Source organism: Cygnus atratus, chromosome 4 (assembly GCF_013377495.2).
Source record: "Cygnus atratus isolate AKBS03 ecotype Queensland, Australia chromosome 4, CAtr_DNAZoo_HiC_assembly, whole genome shotgun sequence".
NCBI classification, from domain to species: Eukaryota; Metazoa; Chordata; class Aves; order Anseriformes; family Anatidae; genus Cygnus; species Cygnus atratus.
Window position 1 is genome coordinate 20722348 of NC_066365.1, and position 27795 is coordinate 20750142.

General features: G+C 39.5%; 2 protein-coding genes across 6 annotated transcripts in view; one reads left to right on the forward strand and one right to left on the reverse strand.

Moving 5' to 3' along the window:
• Positions 1-14217, reverse strand: part of PRIMPOL (primase and DNA directed polymerase) — an 18726-nt gene extending 4509 nt beyond the window's left edge. The window contains exons 1-9 of one of the 3 annotated variants that reach the window (XM_035557855.1): positions 14137-14217; positions 11752-11782; positions 11291-11400; positions 8494-8675; positions 7360-7451; positions 6273-6414; positions 4713-4860; positions 2015-2305; positions 330-492 (exon numbers count right to left, since the gene is read on the reverse strand). In XM_035557855.1, the coding sequence (XP_035413748.1) occupies positions 330-492; positions 2015-2305; positions 4713-4860; positions 6273-6414; positions 7360-7451; positions 8494-8670 (1013 nt within the window). In that variant the 5' untranslated portion in view covers positions 8671-8675; positions 11291-11400; positions 11752-11782; positions 14137-14217. The remainder of the gene's footprint in view (positions 1-329; positions 493-2014; positions 2306-4712; positions 4861-6272; positions 6415-7359; positions 7452-8493; positions 8676-11290; positions 11401-11751; positions 11783-14136) is intronic. The other 2 variants (XM_035557854.1, XM_035557853.2) reach the window with 2 other exon arrangements.
• CASP3 (caspase 3) lies at positions 14189-27558 on the forward strand. Of its 3 annotated transcripts, none has more exons than XM_035557862.2 (7): positions 14189-14289; positions 20261-20353; positions 21723-21847; positions 22344-22472; positions 24386-24561; positions 25017-25134; positions 26045-27558. In XM_035557862.2, exons 2-7 carry the CDS (start codon positions 20280-20282, stop codon positions 26269-26271), a joined length of 849 nt encoding a protein of 282 aa, XP_035413755.1. In that variant the 5' UTR covers positions 14189-14289; positions 20261-20279; the 3' UTR covers positions 26272-27558. The 3 variants fall into 3 exon arrangements, with proteins under 3 accessions (XP_035413755.1, XP_035413757.1, XP_035413756.1); XM_035557864.2 differs by lacking the exon at positions 14189-14289 and adding an exon at positions 14664-14857; XM_035557863.2 differs by lacking the exon at positions 14189-14289 and adding an exon at positions 16336-17024.
• The last annotated feature ends 237 nt before the right edge of the window (positions 27559-27795 follow it).

Consider the following 27795-nt stretch of genomic DNA (forward strand, 5'->3'; position numbering starts at 1 on the left):
TTATTCTATGAGACCATCACCAACCTGAGGAGGTATCTGTAACACATGAGAAATCTGGTGCACAAGTAAATGTACAAAAATCCTTTTTACTTTTTAACAGGCTTTGGACGTTACAAACTACAAGGTAGGTTAAAGCAGAAAATTGAGTTCCAAGATTTTTTTTTCTCCAAAACCAAAATAATTCTACTGGAAACTCCTAAGTTACACTGTAACAATGTTCCTGGAATACCTGCTCATTGATAGCAGTTATTCGTAACCGCTGGGGGAGAAAAAATTACTGAAATACGTATTTAAAAATATTTAAAACTCTGCTGGAACTAAATCATTACCTAATATTGCAGACCAAAGAGGACAGAAAATATGCTTCTTCCAAGGACACATTCTCTTCGCAAGTAGGGACAAACTTATTATCCTCTGCTATTGTCAGAATCACGTTTTTTCCTGCTTTTGATGATTTATACATCCGTAAATTTCTGTTCTTTGTATAAACTCCTACAGGAAAACAAAATATTTCACAACATAACTGTACTGGCTAGGATTTAAGATACTTAGTGTTTGTAAATTAAACAATTTTTCTTAGACCCAACTAAGGGCCTCAGGAATGGACAAAAACTATTACTGATTTCAGCTCGCCTCCCACAGAAGAAATGCAGCCAACCAAGGCTGTGCAAACATGGACATTTTTCATAGTACAGAATTAAAACACCCAACACATCTAGGTCAGCATCACTCTGATGTTATCACTGCTAAAGGTTTATCTTCAGTATTAAAAAAAAATCGTGCTTTCACAATAACTTTGTGAAATACAACTAAGCTTAAAAAGCTACAAAGTTATTTCAATCCGAAATGACATCATATCCATCAAACTTCCTGTTTTCTGCATAGCAGACACCGCTTGTCTGAAGTGTGCAGGAAAGTGTATCAGGGAAATCCAATTCCAGTCTCAAAAACAAACAACAAAATTAAAAGTATAGTAAACATTGCCTAATCTGTCTCAGAATTTATTGGTGCGCTGGGTGCTTTATTTGTAGGCTGCATTTAATTTTCATGAAGGTAAAGGAACTAAGTAGTTACTGAATTGACAACAACAAACTTTTTCTTTAATTTCCACTCACTAATACGCTTGATGGAATTTTGAACAGTAGATGCAGAAAGTAATCCTGAATCAGTAATGGAGAAGCCTAATAAACATCCAGCTTTGGGACTACATTTCAACAAATCTGACATGCTCAAGAGTCTTGAGGTCAGCAATAAAAATGATCCTGTACTCCACAAGAAGAATTTGAAGTAATGGGGGTTCTTCAGAGAAGTGTGAGGAAAGACATGATAATCAATTGTCTTCACGTACACAAATCGCTGCTGTAGGAAAGTGTGCTAAGATATTTTCACTTCACTAAGGGCAAAAGGCAGAGAATTCAGATAGTGTTGGAGGAGGGTGGAACTTTCAAACTTTAGTTGACCATGGGTGTTGTGCTCTTTGAGATTTTTAACATTTTAATTCCATGAATAGGCAAAGAACAGCTAGGGCATGAAGTGCCCAGCCCTCATTTCTATTATTCTATCATCAAAACCCAACAACTGCCATTCCAAACAGCGGAAGAAGCCTCAAGTTCACATGTGTGTATCGGTACAAAAAACCACACCTTTAAGACTTGTTCTGTAATCAAGCAGCTTCTAATTCAACTGAAATGATTCGAATGCAATATATGCTGTCCCCTTTTAATCAAAATAGGTGCGCTAAGTCCTTAGGAATGAAATTAGAGATGTGTGGCAAGAATTTCTTCCAACTTCTGAACAAAATAATTAAATGTGGTAATATGGAAAGTTCCAAAGGCAAAGAATCTAAGACTCCTATAAGTACAGCATTTATGACCATTGTTTCAGCATGTATTGTATTTGAATTAAATTCTGAACGTAGGGACAACATGCAATCTGTAATCAAATACTAAAGAACATATCACTTGTTAACTTTTGCTGCTCCCTAAACAAGCTTAAAAGCACTTGTTATATTTACCTAGATCCACAAAAAGTTGCTTGTCCCCTTCTTTATCATTTACTATTAGAAAGGAAAATTCAGAATTTTCTCCATGGTTTGATGTTTCTATTTCCTTTGTTTGGTGAGCAAGGGCTGGCCAACCTTTGGAAGCATCTTCAGCTGCTGTGAGGTTTGTAAGAGAACCATCTACTTCAACTGTGGATGAAGAACACTGGAAAACACGTTCTGCTCCTTCTTCTGGAATCACAGCAGCAGCATTACTCTCCATTAACCTTATGGCAGGCTGCAAAATGGTTCTCACAAAGTTACCTTAAAAAAAAAAAACAAAAAAACATATAACCCTATGAGTCAAGAAAGAACTTAATAGTTCCTGTGCAAACATTTTCAAAACAGCCAAGATGGAAGTGGTTGTAGTTGCTTGGGTTTTCTTTCTCCTCTGGGATTTTTTTTTAAAAAACCTTTTAGACCAGCCCAGTACACAATCTTTTTCTTGCTAGTAAATAGGAAACCCATGCTTGGCAAGAATTTATACCTTTTTTTTTTTTTCTCCCAACACAAGAAAATAAACAATTCTGCGTGTATTAATTGTGACGTATGGCCACAATCTTCCCATTTGCAATTTCACTACCAGGAACAGAGAGAACTGAGAAATTAGTTGGTTTGAAAATAACCTCATTAGGAATAAAGATAAAATAGTCACACAGAAATGCATAGGCTGTCACTGCAGTTTCCCTAGCCAAACCTCTGAACCAAATTAAATCTCAGTTAAAAGTGCAAAAATGAAACAAATGTCTTTTGTGGCTTTCAAACAATTTCTCCTAGCCTTCCTGACACCTGTACCATTGCAGTTATAGACTCTGACAGACAAGATCTCAATTTTAAGCCATCATTTTGTGCATGACTCCTGACAAAATGCTTATGAAATGATGTTATTGAAGATGTGATAGTTCATCTTCCAGAATGACCAACATCGCAATGATGAATTTAAAAACACTTGAATGTGCCTGAAAAATATATTAGCTCTTTTAAGTTAAATATTAGACCAAAATCTTCATGTCACATCAAAGAATATAGATATATTTCATGAAGATTCTGTGAAGTTACTTTATGAAATTGTCTGCATTTCTAGATATATACTACAGCAAAGTATTTTGCACACAGAATAAAGCTAAGCTTTAGGCCAGGTTTGTCAAATAGGTTACTAAAACACCCCAGTGAAAAGTCTCGACTGTAATATTACTGATATCATACACAGATTTAACTGACACATCACAATTATAAAATGGATGTGTACTGTGACTTCAACGTTTGTTAAAAAGGCAAAGGCAGAACATGCATACACAACCTAAATACATGCTTTAGTCTGATAGTAAACATCTCAAATTCACTTAACAGTGGAGACACAAAACACTCAGCTAATGGACTAGAATAAATAGTTCAAGCTTCTACTGAAAGAACTGACTAACGCAATTTAGTTATCGGGATCACAGGCTAAAATTGCTGTCATACCGAATTATTTATCATCCATGTCTTACATAAGAGTTTTCTAGTGGCACAGGAGTTAAAGACCATACTCTTGAAATACAAATTGGAATGATCCTATTTCAGTCTTTTCTGTTCATAACTGTTGCTACAGTGTCACGTAACAAACAACACTTCTGTTATAGGGACACAGATTGCACTGCTCCTAAGAATGAAAAATAGTTTTTTAACATTAAAAAAAACAGGTCTGAGAAATCCTGTTGCCTTTGTGTTGAAGGATCTGAATTTTGCCTTGGGGTGATGTTCAGGCCATGAACTTCGTCTGTATGTTACAAATATTACGGGGGAAAAAAATGTACATGCACACAGACCTACAAGATCCAGCCTCTCCTTACAGTTTGTTTTACTCCTCCAGTTGTTCATGTTGACAAGACCTTTCATAGATGATTTCTCAGAGCAATACATACGTGTTGACCCCAAACCCTTTGATTCAACAGTACACGTGTTATCTACACAGAATGACTAGACACAATCCGAAAGAAAGAGTAAGATTTTCTTTAATGCTTTACGGGGCTAGAAAGAATCCTGGAACACAACTAAAAGCAAAGAGCCCATCTTCCAGGATTTCAAAAGTATGTTCAAAATACTCCTGTGAAGTATGGAGGTATTATTGTAACTATTTTACAAATGTAATGAAGACAACCCTGAACTGACGATTGTTTGTGCTGGAGTTGCTGTATGCCATCAAATCCCAACTTACATCAACAACTAAAATTGCTTTCAGCTTTCTCTGAACCATGTTTATAAGTACTCGTGGCTTGAAGCCATCTTTGTCCTGACTTTCTGACCCTGTGCAGAACACAAACCAGCTGTATGTAGAGCCAATAATCTTAACTTTAACTGTTAAGATTTACAAGAATCTGAAAATTAATCGATTACTGTACAAAAATCTTCCAGCCAAAAACCAGTCTTGCCAGTGGTATCACAAATAAACCACAGAGACATGAAAAAGTTATGTTGTAAAAATGCAAATGATAATTATTGAAAAAGGAAGTAGAAGATGAGTTGAGGAATGTGAGGCTTAATTAAACAGAAATAGTCATTTTTGCTGGGAATACATGGTTCTTTTCACATGTAATTCAATTAAAATAAATATTCAAATGTAAGATGGCACTGTGAAAAGTCAGAACCTCACCTTTTATTTCTAGTTTATAAGTGAAAAGAACACACTTACCAACATGAATATTATCCTTAAATACGGTCTTGTGGGGTAGGAATATTAAGTGTCGACTAAATTTTTCATCAGTACTGGAATCTAAATTCAAGACGTCTTTGGCTGAACAGTTAACATCATAAAGTTCTTTCAACTTTTGGCTGACAAGCTGAAAATTACATAAACATTCATTAGGCTGTTTTCTTTAGCATTTTTAACAGTAGTGTCTATAAAACCTAACACAAATGCAGATTCTACATTTTTTTAACCTTTTTTTTTTCTCATTTTGATGCAAGTAATTCAAATTAACTCACAATATGCCAAATTTTAAAGAAATTTGTCATATATTGTATCTTCCGAATTGAGCAAATCACTGAATATACTAACAGTGATGAGGTGAGCAACTTTTCAGGTCAAGGTCTAATGTAGCGGCCCTATCCCTATTTTTCTCCCCCCCAACAAAGCAGTTTACACCCACAGTGACATTAATTCTAAGGCATGCTTACCTAGTATCTAAGATAGAAGCTAAATAGAAAAGAGAACTAGCACACCAACACTTCATATTAGAAGACCCAACAAACAGTAAACAAGCAGAAAACAATAAATGTCCAGCTCTAAAAACCTGCTATAAGCTAAATGTGATTACTCATGTTTAGGACTGGGATTTAGAACCTGAGGGTTTGGAAGTTTATGACTATAGCATCTCATATCCTCCCCAACCAGCAAATCCAAAGATCTCTTCCAAAGCTTAGGAGTATCCAGATTTGAGAACTGATCCACAACGGAGTAAAACCCTCCAGATTCTTTACCAGCTACGTGTTATTTACGAAGAAGTAACCTCATTCATCTTACTCTTTCTGTTCTAGTTAGAGACACCAGATGTCTCACAAATGAATGGCCACTGACAAAGAGATTTTATTGGAACAGAAGACATTCTTCTGAAAACCTGCTTTATTTTCTATCTCTGACATATTGCAGTTGCAGTGCATCTCGTTTTCCAGCTGAATTTGCAATAGGATAGAAATTTGCACTACTTAATAAAATTTATAATTAGCAAACATATTTAACTTTAGGTGTCAAAATTGATGACTACAGTCACCTCCTGCTCTCTACATCATAATTATATAAACTATAATAAAATTCCATTGAAGGTGTCTTAACACAGCAGGAATTAATTTAAGCCGTGATATATGATTGCACCTGTTAGAAATGATTTGCAGAATATTCAAATAAAACTTTTATTGATACTATTCTGAAGAATAACTAAACACTCCTTCAGTTTGACAGCTTTGAAGTGGCAGAGCACATAAAACAATCTGCAAACAAACTCACCGTAACAGTAAACCTACAGTGAATACAAGCATTCCAACAACCATCATGCTCTAGCATTTCCTTTTGTATAAAGCAGGCAACCCATGCTTTAATTAAAACAGTACTTTTCACTTCTTTAAAAATGCCCACTAACTCTATAATCCTTTTTCATTTTACTCCAGTAATCAAGACAAGGCGGTAAATACTTTGGTTTTATATTAAACCAACAACAAATTCAAATTAGTCTACAACATGACTGTGCCAGTTTACCTCAATTAACTTTGCAACCATACTCTCGCCGTCTGCACCAGGATTTGCTGCTTTGTAGAACTCCAAATCAAAATAAAGTTTGCAAGCATCTTTTTCAGGAATCACCTCATAGCAATGCATTAGACTTGTTTTACGACCTTGGCTAAGGAAAAAAAAAAACAAATTACAACCTCTGTGATAAGCTTTATACATACCTATCAACTGCAAACACCAATCCACACGTACTACACAATGTTTTATCTCTTAGTCAAGCATTCGCATTAAAACCAGTAACAGCTCCATAGTGCTTTGAAAAAAATGTAACTAACTTCAGAACTAATTTGTTGACATTTGCTTGGTCTAAAATTTAAGTTTGGAAACTGTTCCCTCCATCCCCATCCCTGAAGTCTTACAATATGTACTATCAACAGAAATGGTTTGGGAATTTAAATAATGATATAAACAACATGAAAAAAAAAAAAAAACCACCAACCAATGTTATCAGTCCTAAGTCTTAAGCACAAAAAATAATAGTACATAGAATTATTTTTATTTTTTTCAACTAAACTAAAAATTAAGAAAGCTTAATCTTCTTTTCAAATTGAGAAAAAAAATCAAGTCTACAGTTCATACAAACATTGATTCTTACACTTCTTTTACTTCAAAACCAGGTATTTTATTGTAAAACAAAAATTGGAAAAAACGTTCAACAAATTTTCAATACCTGAAACTGCACCATGCAAAAGCAAAACCATAAAAGGGTAATTGGACATTTATATTAATACCAATTTAAGTTCATATATGACTAATCATAGAAATATGTTTGCATCATTTGTTGACATGATTCCCTGAGGAAAGCTGACAGTAAAAGCAGATCTACTGCTATTAGATTTAAGTTCAGTAGATGGGGTCCTTAATTCACAGGAAACAATGGCAGTCTGCAGCTCAAAAGAAAGTTGAAAACTACTGTAGAATAGATTGGATTGGCATTATTAAGATTTTCCCTACGATCAAGATCAAACCTTGGGCAGCCCTTTACAGCTGTGCTACTCTGAGCAAGACTGACCTATCCCCCAGTAAAGTATAGCATACCTTTTCAAGTACTTACATGTAATAAAACCAAAGCTCTTTGTATGTCGTCACGAGGTAAAACCTCTGCCCATTTCTGGTGTTCTTCTCCAAGGCAAATACATGAACATCCTTTGTAAAGGAAAACATTGAAGTGTTTTGTTTTTTTTTTAATTACTATTCAGAAAGCTAATTAAACTCTTCAGAAGTTCCTACTTGACATTCATTTCTTTGGTCAAAGGTTAGTTAATATTAAGAAACTAAGTAGCAGATCACTTATCCTTTTTTGACCTAAGTAGCATCTGTTACATGAGTGAAAACGTGAAGCTTTTCTTTGCTGTGCATTCATGTAAATTCTGTTTTCTCAGTAGTCTCTTTTTGTCCTGAACAGTAGCAAGTACCTCTAATGGGAGGAAGAACAATGTTCTAAAACAAACACTGTAATGGGTGTATGGCAACATATGGCTTTACAGCAGACAGTCTTCAGACTCTATGTTATTTAAAACCAAAAATAGAAATCCCAAACCAAAACAAACCAACCAACCAAACAAACAAAAAGCACCACTACCAAGCCAGTGAAAGTACATTCAGGAAAACAGACTCATGAGTACTTGAACACCTAGCACAGCAGAAAAAAAAAAAAAAAAAGACACGTTGCATTATATTTCTTTAAAATTGGCAGTTTGAAAAGTATTAAATATAGGGAACTGAAAACAAAGGATACATTTTACATAATGTATTTATTTGGATCGTTACTTCTCAGCATCTTGCTACTCTGATGCTAGTAGAGTTGCATTGTTCTTTTTGTCTCTGCCTCCTGTCATTCTCTTTCTCTTCCTCATTTTCTCCTCCTCTTTCTTCCTACCCAACTCACTTCCTTCCCATTCTCCTGCTACCTTCCTTATCTTCAGAAGGAAATAATCACTACTATGTTGCCAAAAAAACACTTCTACTGTTAGAGGTTAACTCCACATCTCAATTCTTATGTTACAACTAATACTTAAAGCTACCTCCAGTATAGCATGATCTACAAAGGCAAGAAAAAAAAAAAGTCTCATGATTGCAAAACAGGGATTTTGCAACTGATAAAGACTTCACTGTTAACCAACTTTTTAAATCAAGATCATCCTTGAAAGTACCTGAAGCACAGAGACGTTCACCTAACATAATTTACCTCTTTGCAGGTTTTTACGTAGCTGAAAGCTTCAGCCTGCCGACAAAATATTTTCCAAACAGGGGATGGCTGAAAGGGGGACAGCTTTGGTCTATAAACTGCAGGAAGTGGGTTTCTTTCATAGTGAGATGCTAGTTCTTCAACTTTCCTCAGCCTTTCTTCCCATTTTCTCTTCATTTGTCCTAAAGCAATTACAAGTAGATCAGTATCAATTTTGGGGTTCACTTTTAATATATTCTATACACATTGTTGCCTTTTAATTCCATTTTTGTTGAGCATACTTTATTTAACTAAGAGTAACCAATATCCCAAATCAACACCCAGTCTTGCTACGATTCTCTTTTCAACATTAAATCTTTCCACACAGTTTTGGAAGATAATTTATTTTCATATTAATAGCATCAAAGATCAGCACAACAGGATAGATGTAGTAAGGGAAGGCCTAAGAAGTTTCATTTTTGCTTACAGAATGGTATTACATTGCTCCTCAAAAAGTATACAAAACTGTGTAGTCACACACACCACTAGCAAGGAGTGCAAAAATACTGTTATTTCTGCTTGTATTGGGTTTATGTGGCAAGGTAGATCAGAGCCAGCTCCAAAAGGGACCCACTGCTGGCCAGAGCTGAGCCAGGGAACAACGCTGGTTGGGCCTCTGGGAGAGCTGATTGAAGAAAGGGGGAAAAACAGCTGTGTAACAGCAGCTGGGAGAGGAGTGAGAAAATCTGAGATAGAGCCCTGCAGACCCGCAGGTCAGTGCAGCAGGAGGGCAGGAGGTGCTCCAGGCACACAGCAGAAGTTCCCCTGCGGCCTGTGGAGAGGCCCCTGGTGGAGCAGGCTGTCCCCCTGCAGCCCATGGGTCCCACATGGAGCAGATCTCCACGCTGCAGCCCCCCGTGGAGGAGCCCCCGGTGGAGCAGGTGGATGTGGCCTGGAGGAGGCTGCGGCCCATGGAGAGCCCCCGCAGGAGCAGGCCCCGGGCTGGAGCTGCAGCCCGTGGAGAGGAGCCCATGCAGGAGCAGGGGCTCTGGGGGGAGCTGCCGCCCGTGGGGGACCCGTGCTGGAGCAGTTTGCTCCTGGGGGATGGATGGACCCCGTGGTATGGAGCCGTGTGGGATCAGTTCTGGAGAGCTGCTGCCTGTGGGCAGCCCCCGCAGGCTCAGTTTGGGAAGGACGGCATCCCGTGGGAGGGACCCCACGGGGAGCTGGGGCAGAGAGGGACCGTGAAGGAGCGGCGGAGACGAAGCCTCAGGGACTGACCACAGCTGTTCCCCTGTGCTGCTCAGGAAGAGATGGAAGAACATGGATGGGGGTGAGGTGTTTTTAGTTTCTCACTGCTCTAGTCTGCTAGTGTTAGGCAATGAATTATATTGAACTCCCTACAGTGAGTCTGTTTTGCCCATGACGGTAACCAGTGAGCAATTTCCCTGTCCTTATCTCAACCCTTGAGCCCTTTCCATTGTATTTTCTCCACCTTTTCCTTTGAGGAGGGCGAGTGAGAGAGCGGTTGTGGTGGAGCTCAGCTGCCCAGCTGGGTGAAACCACCACACTGCTTTATAGGTGGAGAAATAAATGAGATAATTGATTTGTGTGGGAAATGCATCACAGGTTCCAGAAAAAGTTAAAGATTTCAGTGACTCTAGCTCTGAGCTTTTTTACTCTCAAAGCAAAAGATCTGACATCCAAAATGAGCGCTCCATTCTCCGCTGCCCACCTCTGTTATTGATCTGTAATATGTTCACACGTTTTAAAACCTCACCTTCTATATAATTCCTTGCAAATTTCAAATGGCAATCTTATCTTTTTCAAGAAATAGCATGTGATGCAGCAGTACTTCCTATCACGCGACCTTTAAACTCCTAGTCATATAAAGTAATCCAAATACTACGAAGTGATGTAGTAAAGCAGAAAAGCAGATTAGCGTAACACAAGTATCGTTATCGTTAAGTGTTATTAACTATCTTCTGGGAAAATTCATTGCCCATCTGCACTTGCCATCTGCAAATGGCTGAGAGCTCTGCTAAGAAACTGTGAAGCAGAGCAGGAGCGAGAAGTAAAAAAGATTGAAGGTGCATTTTTTGTTCTGCCTGGCTTAACCACTCATCAACCCTTGTTCTCAAAACAAGGATCTCATTGCGATGGAAGAAAAAAATGAAACTAATGATACGTAAAAGTATTCTAATCTTAACAAGATGGATCCACAAGGCGAGTTTACGTATTTAAATGTCCTCGTGGGCTCCAAAGCCCAAATTATAAATTCTCTAAACCCCCCTCCAAGTTTTCTACAGAAAAGTTTCCTGGACACCTACATCTCCGTCCATGGTACACTTACGCCTGCCTGTGTTTTGATCGTTTAGTGCCTTTTTCAAGCCTTAAATAACAGAATGCCTTTTTATTTTTTCCCTTTTATAGGGGTCAAATATTGTCTCTACAGATCTTATCAGACTGCTGACCTATGAATTTCCTCCACTCCTTTCCTTCTCAGGCTATTAGTTTCTTCTTTGGATATGAAAAGTGAAATCATACAGCAATCAGCATTTCTCAGAAGTGCTAGCAGAACCTTTAGTTTCCTTTTGATGCTGTTAGTCGTGCTGTAAGTTAACTGGATGCAAAAGCACAATAGACATTCCCTAGATCAGAACTTTCCCACCAGGTGACCGTTAAAATTAGGGAGGTAAAGGAGAATTCCCATAATTCTGAACACATTTTAAGCTTCCTATTTAGATCAGTACATTCTGTGGCAAAAACACAGCTGCTAGAAGGGTATGTGAACCTGGGTGAAGGTTGATGGCCTTACTTTAAACTGAGATCTGTCGCTGTCACTTCAGTCCAACTGGCTCTTGACTTCCCAGCAGTCTAACACGTCAGGTTTTTCCACGGTAACTTTACTTCCTGTATCAACTATACCTAACATAACACATCTATTTAGAGCATGTACAATTTGCACATACTGACTAATAAGACTCCTGAGTTTATCAGGAAATTCCCACTTTGTTTTGGTCACTTCTAGCCCAGCAGAAGCAAGGGAAAATTATTTTTATTTCACTTGCCAGAAAGAAATTTTGTCACCAACATTCAATTCAGCAGAACGATAGCAAGAAGACACTGGAAAATATATCTTGTGGGAGATGACTTAATAAACGTGCTATTTCACTTCCCCCTTTGATGAAAGACTACTTTTTTAGTGATGAGAACACAGCACATATTCTATTTCTATACCTTAGACTTGTTATTCTTTTGGTAAATGAATGAACTCACCATTTCAGACACGGTGATTTTCTCCCTCTTGCTACAGGCAAAAGACAAACACAAACACATAATTTTGTCATATACAACCCTATGTTTTTGTAAAAAATAAAATCCATACTCAAAAAACTGTAATGCTCGTGGACAAAACACTGTCCACACCTGCTGCAAAATGAAGCTTAAACATGCAAATCAACTAGTATTTAAAACAGCATATTTACATTGGCTTCCTGGCCTGCACGACTCAAGCAATGTATCTGTATGGCAGAAATTCATAGCCCTCAACACCAAGAAATTATTACAGCCTTAGTTGAATGTATTAGAAAACTTTCACCCTAGTACTAAATTTCTTAAGATGAATGCAAAATAGCTTTATTATCCTTATGTTGAGCTGAAACGTGGCATACTAATGAATGCTACTCATCTGCACTCAACTGTAACAAGGAACATAAAATTTTTATCTCACACTCCTAATATAAGAAATAGTTTCTTCTACAGATAAGAAGCTAGGAATTTTGCACAAAATGCAGGATATTAGACCTGGTGATAAAACCTCAAAAAGTAGGATTAGGCGAGGATAGGGCCTTTTGAGAGGCCAAGAAACTTAGCTTCTAATCTTAAACTTACCCCAACTCCAGGTACTAAAGGCCAATGTACAAATAAGGAACTAAAATAGTAACCTTAAAGTTCACAATGAAGCTGAAACTAGTCTGCAGGTTCAAAGAGCTATTGTGACCCACAGCGTAGTCTTAAACCAAGGAAGACAAGGAAACCTCAGAGAAAACAAGGAGACTAGTGGCTTTGAGCTAGCAGAAGCAAGGGAGATAAGGGATGAAAGCTAAAAAGCAAGGAGAAAAACAGCTGAAGGAAGATTCCAGACTGATCTGTGGCAAGCTTTTGCTCCTTAAGGGTCATTAACTTATTAAAAAACACACTAACTGAAATGCTAGTGCATGCAAATGTGGGATTTGGTGTGTCCCACCCTCTGCTGGTCCTCTGGAATGCACAGACTCAACAGAGATAAGGTAGGCAAGCTATAACCACCACTGAAAAGTAGCCAGAGAGAGTTTCACAAGTTAGCTGTGTATAAATAACAGTGATTCAAGTCAGAGGGGTACTTGCTTTGTGAAAGATCACCAAACACCTGATTCTGCAGAATTATAATTAATTACTTAATTAAAATACCTTTGTGGGGATTCCGACTCCGTGTGCTTATTGGCTAGGCACACCAGGCACGAACCTACAGGTAATACTTTTGGCATCCCAGCTGGGACTCCTAAATTAGTTTTGCTCCATCTAGCTTGTCAGCATTGGTGCCAGAGGGGAGGATGCCGGAGACCAAGAGCACCCTAATGATTTTACTGGGGTCTGTCTTTTACCCTCTGAAAGTCTGGGGCAAGTGGTACACTGCTCTGAGGAATCCACCAAATATCGGGATAAAAGGGAAATCACTGGACTAGTGAGTATAGTCTGTATCTTCCTAAGGGTATTTGCAGAGTGGATTGTCAGCCACACAGGTAGGTGCTGTGGTTTAGCAAGAACAGGAGATGGCCCCATGAGCTACCTGACCCAATTGATGGGTTAAAGTTACAGCTGAGCTACCAAAGGGACAATGGGAAGCGGTCAGTCCAGAATCCTCCCTTCTGACCCCCCTTGGAGTACGAGGGTCAGTTATTGGTACCCTCAGCACCACTGATGTATAACCCAGAGGTCTCCCCTATTTTTGAGACTTCCGTGGGGACATCAAGAGGCCAACCTGGGGGTTGGATTTCCAAGGTTTCTGCCAGAACATCGGACGCCTCTCCTGAGGCTCAAGCTGCAGAGGTTCCTGCAGGGACATCGGAGGCCTCTTCTGAGGCCCAGACTGCTTCCAATTGTAGCCCCATAGCAATTCACATCCAACAGGAGCTGGGGCCAGCTATCCAGGCACTGCTAAGAGAGGGAGATCCTGCTTTTGTTCATTATTCCATTTAACAGATAGTAGCAGTTTTATGGGAAACGGACAGTGTAAAGCAGGATATGTGGCCACGACCCTTTGGGATGCAGCAGAATCAAAGTCACTACCTGATAATACCTCAGCACAAGAAGCTGAACTAATTGCGTTGACTAAGGATTAGCAGAGGGGAAGACCCCCAGCGTTTATATGGACTCTAAATATGCCTTTGGAGTTCTGCACGCCCATGGAGCCATCTGGAGGGAGTGAGGGCTACGCTGACTTAGGAGCCAAGGAAGCAGCCAGAGGAGCACCAGGAGACCTCCAAGAAGTAACCCCACGCTCTGGAGAAGCGGAGAATAGGGAGAGCCGCGGTCTCCAGGCGTGGCCGCCCACCTCCCACCCGTGCGGGGACCCCGTGAGGGACCCGCCGGCCGCCTGCCCGTCCCCCCCTCCGCACTCACCGCCACAGGCCGGGCCGCCGCCGGGAGGGACGGGCCGCCCGCCCTCCTGCCCGCCCTTCCTCGGGCGGAGCCAGCGGGGCGCGGAGGGAGGGAGGGAGGGAGGGGATACGGGAAGAGGCCGAAGCTGGAGAAAGGGGCGGCGGCTGGGCCGAGGTGAGGTGCGGGGCCCGGGGGTCTGGAGGTGGGTGGGCGGGCGGGGAGCCTGCCCGGGCAGAGCCGGCGGGGGGCGGCCATGGCGCCCCTGTGGGGCCGGCGGCCTCGCTGCGGGAGGGCGCTGGGGTGTCGGCGGGGTTTTCCTCGGGTTCTGGGCAGGGCGTTGTGCCGGCTGGGGGGTGTTTGTAGGGGATCTGCACGCATCTGAGGGAGCGAGCTTTATTTTTACACGATCTCTAATGTCCCTCGGGTAGACTGGCAGCTAACTGGAGGCGGGGGGAGGGGGGGGGGGCTAGAGCTGCAGCCGGGTTTACCAGAGTAAAGCTTTGGAGGCAGCGGGTTAAATCGTGCCTGGAAAATGGCTCTGCTGTGACCCAGATCCTAACAAAGGCTGGAGTGTGCGCTAGCTGGGAGTCATCCCTGAGCGAGGCTCACGGTGCGATCCTCACGATGGTGGGCGCTAATACACTGAGCCGGGAAGCCTGGGTAAGAGCCTCGGCACACCTGAGGCACTCACGGCGAGAAATTGCACAATAACTTCGTAGAGCACATGGAAGCCCTGTCCAAGGTATTCTCAGCCTCGGTGGATTGAAGGATGGGGCTGGTAATCCGGGTTTTTATCCTCCGGTTAGTGATTCTGGGGAGGCCTCAGTGCGGCCTTTCTGTACTTAAGGGGTCCTGTAAAAAGGATGGAGAGGGACTCTCACTTGGGTAGATAATGATAGGGCAAGGGGGAATGGTCTTAAACTGAAAGAGGGGAGATTTAGATTAGAGGTTAGGAGGAAATTCTTCACTCAGAGGGCGGTGAGGCCCTGGCACAGGCTGCCCAGAGGAGCTGTGGATGCCCCATCCCTGGAGGTGCTCAAGGCCAGGCTGGATGGGGCTTTGGGCAACCTGGGCTGGTGGGAGGTGTCCCTGCCCATGGCAGGGGGGTTGGGACTGGGTGGGCTTTAAGGTCCCTCCCGATCCAAACCATGCTGTGATTGCTGTTCTCTAGTTCTCATTCCTGGTCAGTAGTGTCAGGTTCAAATATAATACACGTACCCCTAATAGCCCTGTCAGGCTCCATAGCGTTATCTCTTGCAGTGGTGATGGATTAATAGGTGTGGACGGATGAATAAGGGAGGCTTCCGTCAACTCCCAAAATAAATTCAGGTCTTACTCATTTTGCAGGCTAATGATGATAAATTAAATTTGGTTTGGCTTTGGAAGATTAGAGTGCTGGCCCAGGGTGAGCCCTTTCCAGCAGCCACATCCAGACCAGAAATAATTGCGAAGGGCTCTCACAATGCTGGCACGCTTCCATCGGGAGTAGCAGCTTTTGGTGGTGGTGTAACGCCACACAGGAAATATAATGCTGTATTTCAGATCTGTTTAGTTTTTTGTACAGTCCGCTATGTCTTCCTTCCATTATTAAGCATCTAATTATCAATAATTTTACATTCTGCTATGTATAACTGATTTTGCATATCTGCGTTAGCATCACAGCGTTCTGTGTGTGCATAAAATATCTGCTTTCAGTCTTTAACAGTCACGTAGTCATAATATTGCAGTCATGTGAGCTGGAAAACCGTGCCCTTTTGTAATCTTTGAGGGCATGTTTTATGATTGTGGTTTCTGTTTTGGGAATGTATTTTAACACTGTTACAATCGGTGCTTTGTCGCAGCTGGCATGTAGTGAACATGTGTTGTCTTGTCTACTGTGGCTTGCATATTTCAAGACAGTATCGGTAACTAGAGACAACTCAGTTATTTGCTTCCTTTCTTGTCTGAGAAGCTTTGGTATTTTCATCGCTATATTGTTAACTTGTCTCCTAGGGTTCAAAATTCAGACAGAGTGCTCTAAAGAGAAACTAGTTAGTTCTCATATGGCAGTGGTGTGATATATGATAAAGTGAATTTAATTTCATTAGGTCCAGGTAGAGTAAGTTAGTCCAGGCTGGAATGGAGTAAATACATTGTTTCATCATCTTCCTGTTAAAATAAAAGCATTGGAACAACTATTTGTATAGGGCAAAATACATTTTTGTTTTTGTTGTTTTACAGGGAAACTGTGGTTCATTTCTCATAGCTTGCTGAGCATAGTTCTGGACCTCTGTCAAGCACTGTGGTTTTCTGTAACCACTTAGTGCCTCTAAACATCATCGTAGGATCAACTTTACATCCTGTATCTGTCTCATAGGGTTTGTTTGTTTAATTATTATACCTTTTTTTCTTTCAAATACTGAAAAATAGACCATTAAAATAGGCTTCCTAAAACCTGCATTACATTCTCTGCTAGATTAAAGAAAAGCTATTGCTTGTTTTTGCTAGATTTATTTTTTTTAAGTTTCCTGACAGGTGAAAGCTCTTCTTACCTAAGCTTTCAGAGAAAAGAATATTAAGGAGCAGAATAACCATTTTCGATTAAACCCATAAAGCCCTGTCCTGATTTTTTTTTTCCTCTATTCCTAAATACCATGAGCTCATTCTCTACAGGGAAATGTGAGTTCTGCTTGACAGAATGATATCACTGCATTACCTCAGCTGAGATGAGGCAATTCTTAGTAGTCTGTCAGAATCACCATCATCCTCCAGAGAGCGTTGCTGTTCCCCTGACTGGAGCTTGAGAGCAGAAAACACGCGTTTTGTGCCTAGCAACAAATCAGGCATCTCTTGGTGGATGCCTTTTGTTCTTTGAAGAAGTGCAGGCGGCTTGGTGTGTTAAGGTGCTCAGAAATCCGTGGATGTTAAAGGTGAGTTCCAGATTCTATTCTGAAGATGAAGCATACGTATTTTAAATGCCCAATGTATTATACTCAGTTTTTCTTCATTATCTCTCCAGCTTCTGTACAGATGCTTGGACAAGCTCATCTCAAGATGCAGCAGAATGCAGTAGGCTTTAATGCTTCATTAAACAACTGAAGCTGCAGATTATGAGATAGGCTTGCAAATGCTTTAGTTAGAAATACTTCTATAGTATCATGCTGCAAAATGCATTTTACATGTTTCAGAAACAAATTACTGTAATTCACTATAATTGTAGTTTCATGCTAGCCACTTCTGCAAGTTTCATTGTTTCCTTGGCAGTGGATCAGGGAGAGCAATTTTAAATTAGGGTTACAAAAGAGTCAAGGAGATAAGTGTTTATTTAAGGTCACTTAAACGTTGAAGATCTTTGTTTCTTACTGTTTGCAACATGAGTTAATGTTTGTGTTATAAAAGCAGTCAGCAATCCTAGGCTCTGCCTGTTCAACCCTGCTGCTGTTCATCAGTGTTATACCCACTGAATACTAAAACCAGGCCCTGCTGGGATGCAACAGTTAGGTTGGAGCCCACCTGACGTGAACCCAAAGCAGCCTGACAATCTGCTTGCCCTCCCTAACGCTTCTACACTCTGTGGGCCAGAGAGTTGTTAGCTTTCCCTATACTTAAGCCAAGTCTTTCTCCAGGGAGTCACTGGTAGCCCAGGTTGGCTTATGTGGTAGACAGGGTGTGACCGCAGCTCAGGTAGTCATGTGTTTGCTGGCTTACACTAGCGATCCAGGTACTTAAACACTGGTGCTGCAGATCTTCGTGGTGGCCAGAGAGCCACATAGATAGCTGGGCTTAGCGGAAGCTGAACGCTGTGTGAACACTGTGTCATCGAGGCTATCAGCACCGCTCTCACTACGCCTGCTGGCTAGTTTAGATAGTGGGGTTGCTGCGTGATATTGTGCCTTTTTGTGTGTGGTGTGTGTCTTCGTTACTGTTGGCAGGCAAAGAACACGCAAGCAAACAAGTTGAGGTTTTCCCTGTCTCTCCCGGTGTGGAAGGGCTGGGTTGTGCTTCTGCACACAGTGCTTCTCCTGAAGGAGTAGCATGAAGTGCATCAGAATTGTGCTTTAGTCTGGTTGGAGGCTTTCTTACAAAGTACGATTTTGTTCAGAAGACTCAGAGAGAGCTGAAGAAAGCTGGGAACCGAAGACAAGGATGACTGTGGTAGGGACAAGGTGAAAGAGGCACAGAAACTCGTGGAAGCTGGTCTCTGCTGGACCAGGGGGACTCGTAGCATTCTTGTCAATGAAAGCCTTTCCTGCCTGTGCCTGGGGTCAGAAGTTACAGCTGACTGTGGAGACACAGCTTGTTGCTCAAGACTCGTTTCCTGTCAACACTAGCGCTCCTTGCCTAATGGTCAGGCTTAGGGCTGGATCACTGTGGTGCCACAGGGCTCAGGTAGTTGAATTACCCTTTGGGAGTGCTTGTCTTTTTCTACAGAGGGACCTTCTAAGAGATTAAGATTCGCAGTTAGGCCGAGTGAACCCAGATCGTGGTGCTAGGCAGGCAACATCAGCATCGTAGACCTACTTTCCACCCAATGATATTGTATGTAAAGGACATTTCTAAGATATAAACTGAACGTGTATTTTAGAAACTTTATTTCTAGAATAACCAGCTTATTTGATGCTTCTGTAATTTGGTTGTCAGACCTCCTGCGTATTGTTATACGATACGGTTCTCAAGTCTGGAATAATTTGATGAACAAAATTTCTTAGTTACATCAGTGCCCCAAGGTACAGAGAAGTAGTATTCAGAATAACCTTGAAGATCTTTTGAAGCCACTAAAAATGTAGGCAAATGCCTTTTAAGCAACCAGGAAAGAGAAGGTTGTACATACCCAAATTAGTGCTTCTGATGAGTAATTGCTCTACAGAAAACATGTGGGCCCAAGGATATTTATGGTATATTAGAGTATAAATAAAAAGATAACAGACGATAATATGACAGTGTAAGGTGGCAAATATAGTTGTGAGTCTCACATTAAGAACCTAAGCCCTCAATAAGAATCTCTATCGTGTCTGACCAACAAGCTTTACTGCTGTCTGGTTACGTGTACATCCCTATTTACCGTAAATCTGCCTGTTCAGCAAATTTCTTTAAAATTCATACCTTGGACCGCCTTGTCTTGATGTCTGAGCATTTATTTCACTTCTAAGCATTTATTATTCTGTCCGATCTGGTGGTTTAACTTTATGATGCTTCATCCTTTTTCTGCATCCTGAGTTAAAGATAACATGTGGTGATGGCTTTAAACTGAAAGAGGGGAGCTTTAGATTAGAGGTTAGGAGGAAATTCTTCTCTCAGAGGGCGGTGAGGCCCTGGCACAGGCTGCCCAGAGAAGCTGTGGATGCCCCATCCCTGGAGGTGCTCAAGGCCAGGCTGGATGGGGCTTTGGGCAGCCTGGGCTGGTGGGAGGTGTCCCTGCCCATGGCAGGGGGGTGGGACTGGGTGATCTCAAACATCCCTTCCAACCCAAACCATTCTGGGATTGTATTGTAATGTGTTCTGTGAGTATACACAGGGTAACTGGGAGGAAGGCGTAGTGCTTTTATGCTGATTTCTGCCTTGGTATCATTCATCCTTTTTTGCCCTATGTATTGATCAAAAGTAAACAGCAGTCCACAGTGCAGGAGTCATTCCACCGACTATTTAAAGTTATATTGTTAGGTTTTTACATTATTTATATTGCAATTGCCTTCGTTTACACTGGTTAGGATTGGATGCAGTGATATTTTATGTGCAAACAGATTGCAGAGAAATACAAAATACTATGTAATACTCAAAATACTATGACCTAAGACCTAATGTAGTGTGTGTCTTTGTATGTATCAAATAACTTGTATTGCTTGGTTTTTAATTTTAATTTCTTGGTTTTACTGAGATGGAATGATCCAAATATGGTACAATATTCATAGTATTAAAATGCTACTAATGCATTTAGGGATGTTTATATATTTTTTTAAGATTACTTTCCGTTTCTTTGACAGAAAGCTATTCTGTGTGAATATCCCCTTTTAAGTCTTCTGTTTTCTCCGTAATACTAAAAAAAAAAAAAAAAAAACCCAAAGCACTGTGCAAAGCTTTAAGGAGACCTAACAAAAATTAAGCAATCTGAATGTATTACGTTGTATGAAAATTAAGTTACATATTTCTGTTTTCTTATGTTTTCAAGTTGATAACCGAGAACCACAATGGCAGACATAAAAGATGGACTACACCTGGGGGAAGATCTGGCAGATGCAAAATCTTTCCCTGGTTCCAAAGGGTAAGTGAGGTACTTTTGTTTTAAGTCACTGTGCGTGCTGAGGAATCTTGTGCTGCAACTGAAGATGAGAACTGTAGAAGAAATGCTATTACCATAATCGACAGCTTTACTTTTAAAATTATAATAATTAATGTATATATGTATAAATTGTTGTACAGGCTCTGAAAATATACCATCTCTGATGAAACAGGACGTATGTATGTACAAGGAACTAAAAAGCAAAACACTAAAGGTGCAGTTAGATTTGGCTTAGCAGTATTACCAAGCAGTTAGCTGTTCTTGAAAAGAGGATTCTCTGTCTCACCCTGTGCTGGATGTTCACAGCTTTCCTTGGACTCCTTCTAGTGCTCACCAGAACTTGTAGCAGCCAGTGCAGTTGCTTAAACTGAGCTGCTGTAGATCTATGTGCGAGAAGCACTATTGCAAGGGGAATTTACTGCAGTGGAAAGGAAGAAGTCCTGTTCTTCCTGGTGACAGTCATTACATTGTAGCAGTATGATCAGATTACACCCTCTTTGGGAAGCTGATTTATTTCTGAAGTGGTTCTTCTTAAATCTACTTTTCATTAAAATACTAAGAGCATTACAAACTTTTTAATTGTAAAATACAGTATGACAGCAGGCCCCAGTCTTGTAACCACTTACTCATGTGCTTAACTTAGGAAAGACATACTGACTTCAGGATGTGTTGACTGAGTAAAATTGAAAGCAGCTCCAGAGTCACAAGAGGTGCACATTGAGACAAAATTACAGCTACATGTAGAGTCTTTTATAATTTTCTAGCTTTTGAATATTTACGTGTGAAAATTCAGTGGTAACATGGCGTTTGGTTGGAATTCAGTTCTAGACTTAGTCTTAAAGCTTGTCTTGCCTCCAGGTACCTAGCTACTTAAAGACAATAGTTTAAAAAAATTTCTTCTTGCTATGATCATTGGTTTCCTTAAATCACTGTTATATATTCTCCTGTGCAAAGGCATTACCATTGTAGCTACAATGCTGCCTTGATTCTTTTAATTTTAAGCTTGTTACAAGTTGCACAGAGGATTACTAGAAATACAGATGACTCTTATTTATTTGTGTGTGTGTGTAGATTTTACAGAGCTTGAAACTTTTGTTTTATTATTTATTTGGAAGCATAACTAAACATAGCAGTTTTATTGCTTATTTCAACCTTTGGGCAAGTACAGTCTTCATTTGTCTCACATCAGATCTATCCACTGATTTCACAGACGTATCTTCTATGGATCAAAAAGCAAGTCTTACCAGTTCTGCTGTTTTTGCTAAAATAATAATTTGTTTACTTATATATTTAGAAATTAGTGAAGAGAGAACAGAAAGTAACACTTAAAGGTTGTCTGATTTGTGTATAGAATGAACCTACCTGCTAGCAAGTCTATGGACTCTGGAATTCTGCCAGACTACAGCTACAGAATGGATTATCCAGAGATAGGAGAATGTATTATAATAAACAATAAGAACTTCCACAAAGATACCGGTAATACTTTCAATTTTTTATTTATTTTTCCATATTTCAGATAAGTTGGTGGCATGTATTATTCTTCAGAATTAAATATGCAGTCCAGTTTTGATTGCATTCTAAAATTAAGTGGTTTGAATGGCTGTGATTCATTTCAGTGTACTCATCTAAATATGCATAGGGAGAACATGTTAGAGTATAGCTTTAATGGGGAGAAAAAATGGGTGGTGGTGGAAGTCTGTCTTGCCTTTTAGTCATGACTTCTGTTACGTAAATCTTTTTCTCAGTCCTTATATAGATAGGTAGATATAAAAATAAGTGATAGATAAATCTATGAAACAGATGCAGAGAGGGGTGGGGTGTGCATGTGTAACAACGCACTGTTTTTCTATTAGAGTGGATCTGGAAAAATGGAATAATATTCTAGACTACTGCAGGTATAAGAGAAAATAATTTGGCTGTCTTGGAGCGTTCTATCTACATCATATCAAAATAACATGTCTTTTATGTATAGGACTGGCATCTCGTTCAGGTACGGATGTAGATGCTGCAAGTGTCAGAGAAGTTTTTATGAAGCTGGGATATAAAACCAAGCTTAGCAATGATCTTTCATGCAGGGACATTATTAAAGTTTTGAAAAACGGTAAGTTATCATATGATATGGATGTGTGTTAAATCCACCGCTGTTTTCAAAAACACCTCTAGCCCTCTTATATCTTCTCCTATGGTTCTTTTACGTGATATTTCACATCTCCCCATGATTTATTGCTAAAGATGTATGTCATTGTTTTTATGTTTTTTCATCTTTGTTGTTTCTCCATCTTTTGTGCCATGACTGTCTCAGTCTCGTCTTCCTTTCTCGTCTTCTAAAGAGGGATGGAAAAACATGCTGAAACGTAAATGCAGGCTGATTTATTTTCTGACCTTTGGATCACTGAAACTCTGTGAGTTGGAAAGAAACCTGCTTTTTGGGTAGAATTGGGTAGAAGGGTTCTGTGCTATATGCTTAGTGGTGTGACCCAGGTGGTATATTATGATCAAGAGACCAAAACTGCAAGTGTGTGGACTGAATTACTCTAAAAGAAAAGTAACTCATGTTTTGTTTGAATTGTGAATCAAAACACCTTTATCTCAAGCAAGAACTTTATGCTATTGTTTGTGTTAACCCTGTTTTGTTTGGAGCTGGCTATACCTGGGCCACCAAATTAAATGGTGCCTGGAAGTGCTGCGTAGCCCTGGAATGCAGTCTACTCTAGTTAAGTGTTGGAAGGTTCTCTGGCACAACTGTGGCTCATATCTGTTTGCACTCTCCTGGACGATTCCTGGTCACAGTTCAGCAGTGAAAATGTTCCAGGGATTATTCCCAACAGCCAATTAGCCTGCAGCAATCCCCATTTTAAAATTTGCATGTTTGCTAACATAGATGTAGGCCCTTTAGTACCAGAGAAGGCTTCCAGGCACGGTTAATTTGACGCCTGTCTGTTGACAGTAGCTGAAAGTGGAAAGTCATGTTCTCTGATTCCAGGCTTCTGTCTTACCTGTGGTATAAGGCCTCCAAATGTACAATATAAACTACAGCCTGACTAGAGAGTGCCCCAAACTAGCCTTTTCTGACACTTCTAGATGCAGTGCTTATCTTTAGATTATAGAAATACCTTAGTGTGGATTTCAGGTGAGAAAAATAAAAAATAGTTCAGTTTTTCCAAAGTAGAAATTCAGTATTTTGGCAAGCTCTAGGACAGAACATTTCAGTTTGTGGGACATTTTTCATCTACAAACTTATATTTACTTGAGGTTCTCACAAAAAATAATCCTTTTGGATCCCTTCTTTTAAACCTTTTTTTTTTTTTTGTATCTTTTCATATATTTAAAATATTTGTCTTGGTCATCAATTTTAGGCAACAAAAGACATCATAGAACATCTGTTCTATGTTCTTTACATACCACAAGATGAAAAAAGAAATCTATAAATGCTTTATAGCAAGCTTAAAGGTCTTCAGGTACAAAACTCAGAGGCCTGAATAATGTTGCTAGACTTTGCTACTAGAGGACAAGAGCAGAGAGGAGTGTCTAATTTTAGTACATAGGTCCCCCAGCAGCCATAACTTTCATGATACATTCAGTTCCCATGTAATCCAAGCAGTTGAAGTGTCCCAGACTGGAAAGAGAGACAAGGCTTCCCTATCCTTTCCCAAAACTCGGAACTTCCCATCAGTCTGATCCCATATGCCATTACTGTATGAGTGAGGTGTACCATCTGGACTTCAAGACGCTGTTCAGAATGGTACAGCTTTGTTTCCTCACTGTGTTCATGGCCTAGTTTTGTGTCCATGTTTTACAATGGGTAGGGCTGACCTTTAATTTAGGGACTTCTGTGTTCAGACTTCTGAAGTAAAGTAGGCTGGCTCCCTTTGTTCAGAAGTGAAACTGGTTTGAGGTTTCTACATGTGGGAATAGTCGTTCTTAATTTAATGAGTTCCGTCACATAGTAAATACCAAACGTTCAAAGCTTTCGGCTAAATGCAGTAAGTTATGATATTTCTCTTTTCTTCCAAGTTTCTGAAGAAGATCACAGTAAGCGGAGCAGTTTTGTTTGTGTGTTGCTAAGCCATGGTGAAGAAGGACTCATCTATGGTACAGATGGCCCCCTCGAACTGAAAGTACTAACGAGCCTTTTCAGAGGTGACAAGTGCAGAAGTTTAGCAGGAAAACCCAAACTCTTCTTCATTCAGGTGATGTAAAACTGAACGATGATCTTCAAATCATAAGAACACTTCAAAAAAAAATTCCCATTAGTTACAAGTACAAAATAGTTAATTATTCCTAAAATTGCTATAAATGGAATTACTTTCAGAATAAGATTTTCTTCAGGCTTGGTATTGATGCAGTCTGCCCTCTTAGATAGGCAGCATTTGTTATAGCTGAAATTGTTATGAATTAAGGTAATGCAAAACGTTTCTCAACACTAGTGAATATTTTAGTGAGTTTCTGAATGTACTTTTGAATGAATATCTATTTTAACCAAACTGTGTAGTTAATTTAAATAAATGTTTGTTTCTTCTGAGTCTGGTTAGTCTAATACCCTTCAGAGCTGGAAAAAAATAAATCAGTGTTCTGATCATTGTTATCACTGCCTTTTTCTCATTTATATTTGATTTTATTTTCCACTCTTCCTTCCAACAAATAGGCTTGTAGAGGGACTGAATTAGATTCTGGTATTGAGGCAGACAGTGGACCAGATGAAATGACGTGTCAGAAAATACCTGTAGAAGCAGACTTCCTATATGCATATTCTACTGCTCCAGGTGAGAAACTTGCAAAGAAGATCTTTATTTCTGAAACTGTATCTATATATCAGCTTGTATGGATACTGAGCATGGCAATTTACAGTTTTGTCCATTCGGTATCTGCTTACTTTACTTGCTTGAAAATATGAATTTGAAAATGTGTATTTTCTTCCTTCTATCTTTTCTTCTCCTTGATTTCATTTCCTTTTGAGGTAGTTGTTACTTTCAGTTCCTACAAAAACAGAAAATAATCTGATTATACGTCTTCCTCACTGGCAAACCCTCAAACGTTCCTTTGCTGTAAATTTGGTTGATCTGAGTTGTGCAAATAACTTAACAGCAGGAAACAAATGGTATTATTAATTCTGAAAGAAAAGAGCTGTTGGACATCTAAAGATGTATATACAGAAGTGGTGCTAAACACCAGCATATTATCTGTCTGTCAGCTCTACTTTCATACTAAGCGTGGCAGTGGTGACGGAGTCCTTAGTATGCCCATTACGTCATGAGTTACCAGAAATAAGCTCCAGTCTTCAATTCATTCATGCAGACCTGAAAATAGTGGCACTGAAATCCATTTTGCATCTTGGCTCCGTCTGTCCTGTGTCTGTTCCTTCATATATGTGTATTGCATGATAAAATAATAAATGGTTAATAGCTAAGGCTGTTGGAGCAGAAGGTAGTTTTGATTTTCCACCTACTTAATGTTTTCTTAGATTAGAAAAGAATGAGACGGTTAGAAAAATCTTTTGGGTTGAAACTTGATGAGACTGTTAAATCTGATAGTTGATTAGTGGTTTGGGTTTTTATCTGTTTATTATAAAACCTTAACTGCTATTGGTTACGTTACATTGTTCTGCTAATTGCTATCCTGTCCAATGTCAGAGGCTGCTACATCTGATCATTTTGGTCTCTCTGTCTTCCACAGGCTATTACTCCTGGAGGAATGCAGCTGAAGGCTCCTGGTTTATTCAGTCTCTGTGTAGGGTGCTGAGGGAACATGCAAGGAAACTTGAACTCATGCAGATTTTAACACGTGTAAATCACAGAGTGGCAGAATACGAATCCTACTCCAATCGGCCGGATTTTAATGCCAAGAAACAGATTCCATGCATTGTCTCTATGCTCACCAAAGAATTTTACTTCCATTGCTAGAAGAATTGCACCTTGCAATTTCTCACTTCACGTTTTTAACTGTAATTTATACACTGTTTTAATATGGAATACCACTTTTAAATCTGAATTACTGTTCACTACTGTGTGTGGCATAATGAACTATCTTAAAGTTAGATATGTCCAATATTAGAAGTAAACCTTAGTATGGATATGCTAGAAATGCAAAACTGAGTAGCTGAAGCACAGGCAAATTTGAAAATAGTGATCTGATAATCTGGAATAATCAGGAAGAAGAGACAGAAAAAAAGGTCAAATCACTTAATGAGACCTACTTGGTGCTACATTTCCCTTTGCAGAAGGAGCAGAGAAAAGAAACAGTTCTTGTAAATATAGTTTGGTTCCATATATTTGCCAATAAGAAGATTCTGAATGTGGTATGTTTGCTAATCACGGTAATATGATAAGTGTCATCACGCATTTCTTTTTTAAAAACTCTTATTTTTTGAAGTTTAGGTTATAAACTAGCCTGAACGTATTTTATAACTTAAGAAACAAACTGTGGAAAATGGTCATTTCATTTTTTTACATACAATTAGGAAGCATATGTAGAATAAATTCAACTTTGTCCTGATTATTTTATAACGCTTTGTATGGAGTATCAGGTAAAGTAACTTTATCAACACAGTATCCGTTTCAAAATAAATTTTGTATTTCTGGCCTTGAAGCTGAGTGACTAAGGAACCAGTCTTCCAAAATGCTATTTTTTTTTTTTTTTGCAGCTCCCTAGGAAAGGATGCCTAATACAATTTGGTCATATTTGAGGCCACAAGATTCAGTGCAAAAGGAAGTCTGCATTCTGAGTAGTCTGATTTCCTCTTTCTGGCCATAAATTAGCGTAGGTCTGCTTTCTGCTGTGCACATACCACGTATAATCTTTATAAAACCTAGATATATGGTACTGGAGAAATTTCCTGTGTTTATTATCAATTGGGTTAATTATTCATGTCTTTTATAAGACTTTAGCTGAAGTATGTTAACAAATAGTAAATTTAAATCTCTTGATTTTGACTGAATTTTGTGGAATAGGCTTTTAGTAAGTTGTAAAAAAAAAAAAAAAACAAACACGGTTTTGGTGATGTTTCAGCTTGTGGCAGTTTTATGATGAACAAAGGAAGACAATGGTAAATGACTATAGGGTGCTTACAAAACAAGACTTAAAACTTTTTAAATTGTGCAGCATAAACAATGTTAGCAAATTGATGTTTGCTTCCAGAGGCATTTGGATTTTTTTAACTTAAATTAAATATTGTTACCTCAATTGTATAATGTTTTTCTATATGTATTATTTGTTTAGAATCTGATAGTTTTTGCAAATTAATTTTAACGTGAATTACATCAATTTTTTCTCAAAACACTGCTTTCTCTTTTCTTCCCCATCCGCTTTAACACCTAAAGTTGAAGGGAAGCTTCTTTAAAGCATTGTATATGTTATAGCCAGGTGGTGAGCATAGTGATTGAGACATGGGGCATGCAGGTTCGAAAGTTATAGAGGAGGCAATTTTA

What these genes read in the sequence shown, in the direction of transcription:
- CASP3 (XM_035557862.2), top strand. Translation starts at nt 20,280, where the DNA reads ATGGCAGACATAAAAGATGGACTACACCTGGGGGAAGATCTGGCAGAT. An exon ending in GAACTTCCACAAAGATACCG is followed by an intron (nt 21,848 to 22,343) that starts GTAATACTTTCA and finishes TTTTATGTATAG; the next exon opens with GACTGGCATCTCGTTCAGGT. An exon ending in CCAAACTCTTCTTCATTCAG is followed by an intron (nt 24,562 to 25,016) that starts GTGATGTAAAAC and finishes TCCAACAAATAG; the next exon opens with GCTTGTAGAGGGACTGAATT.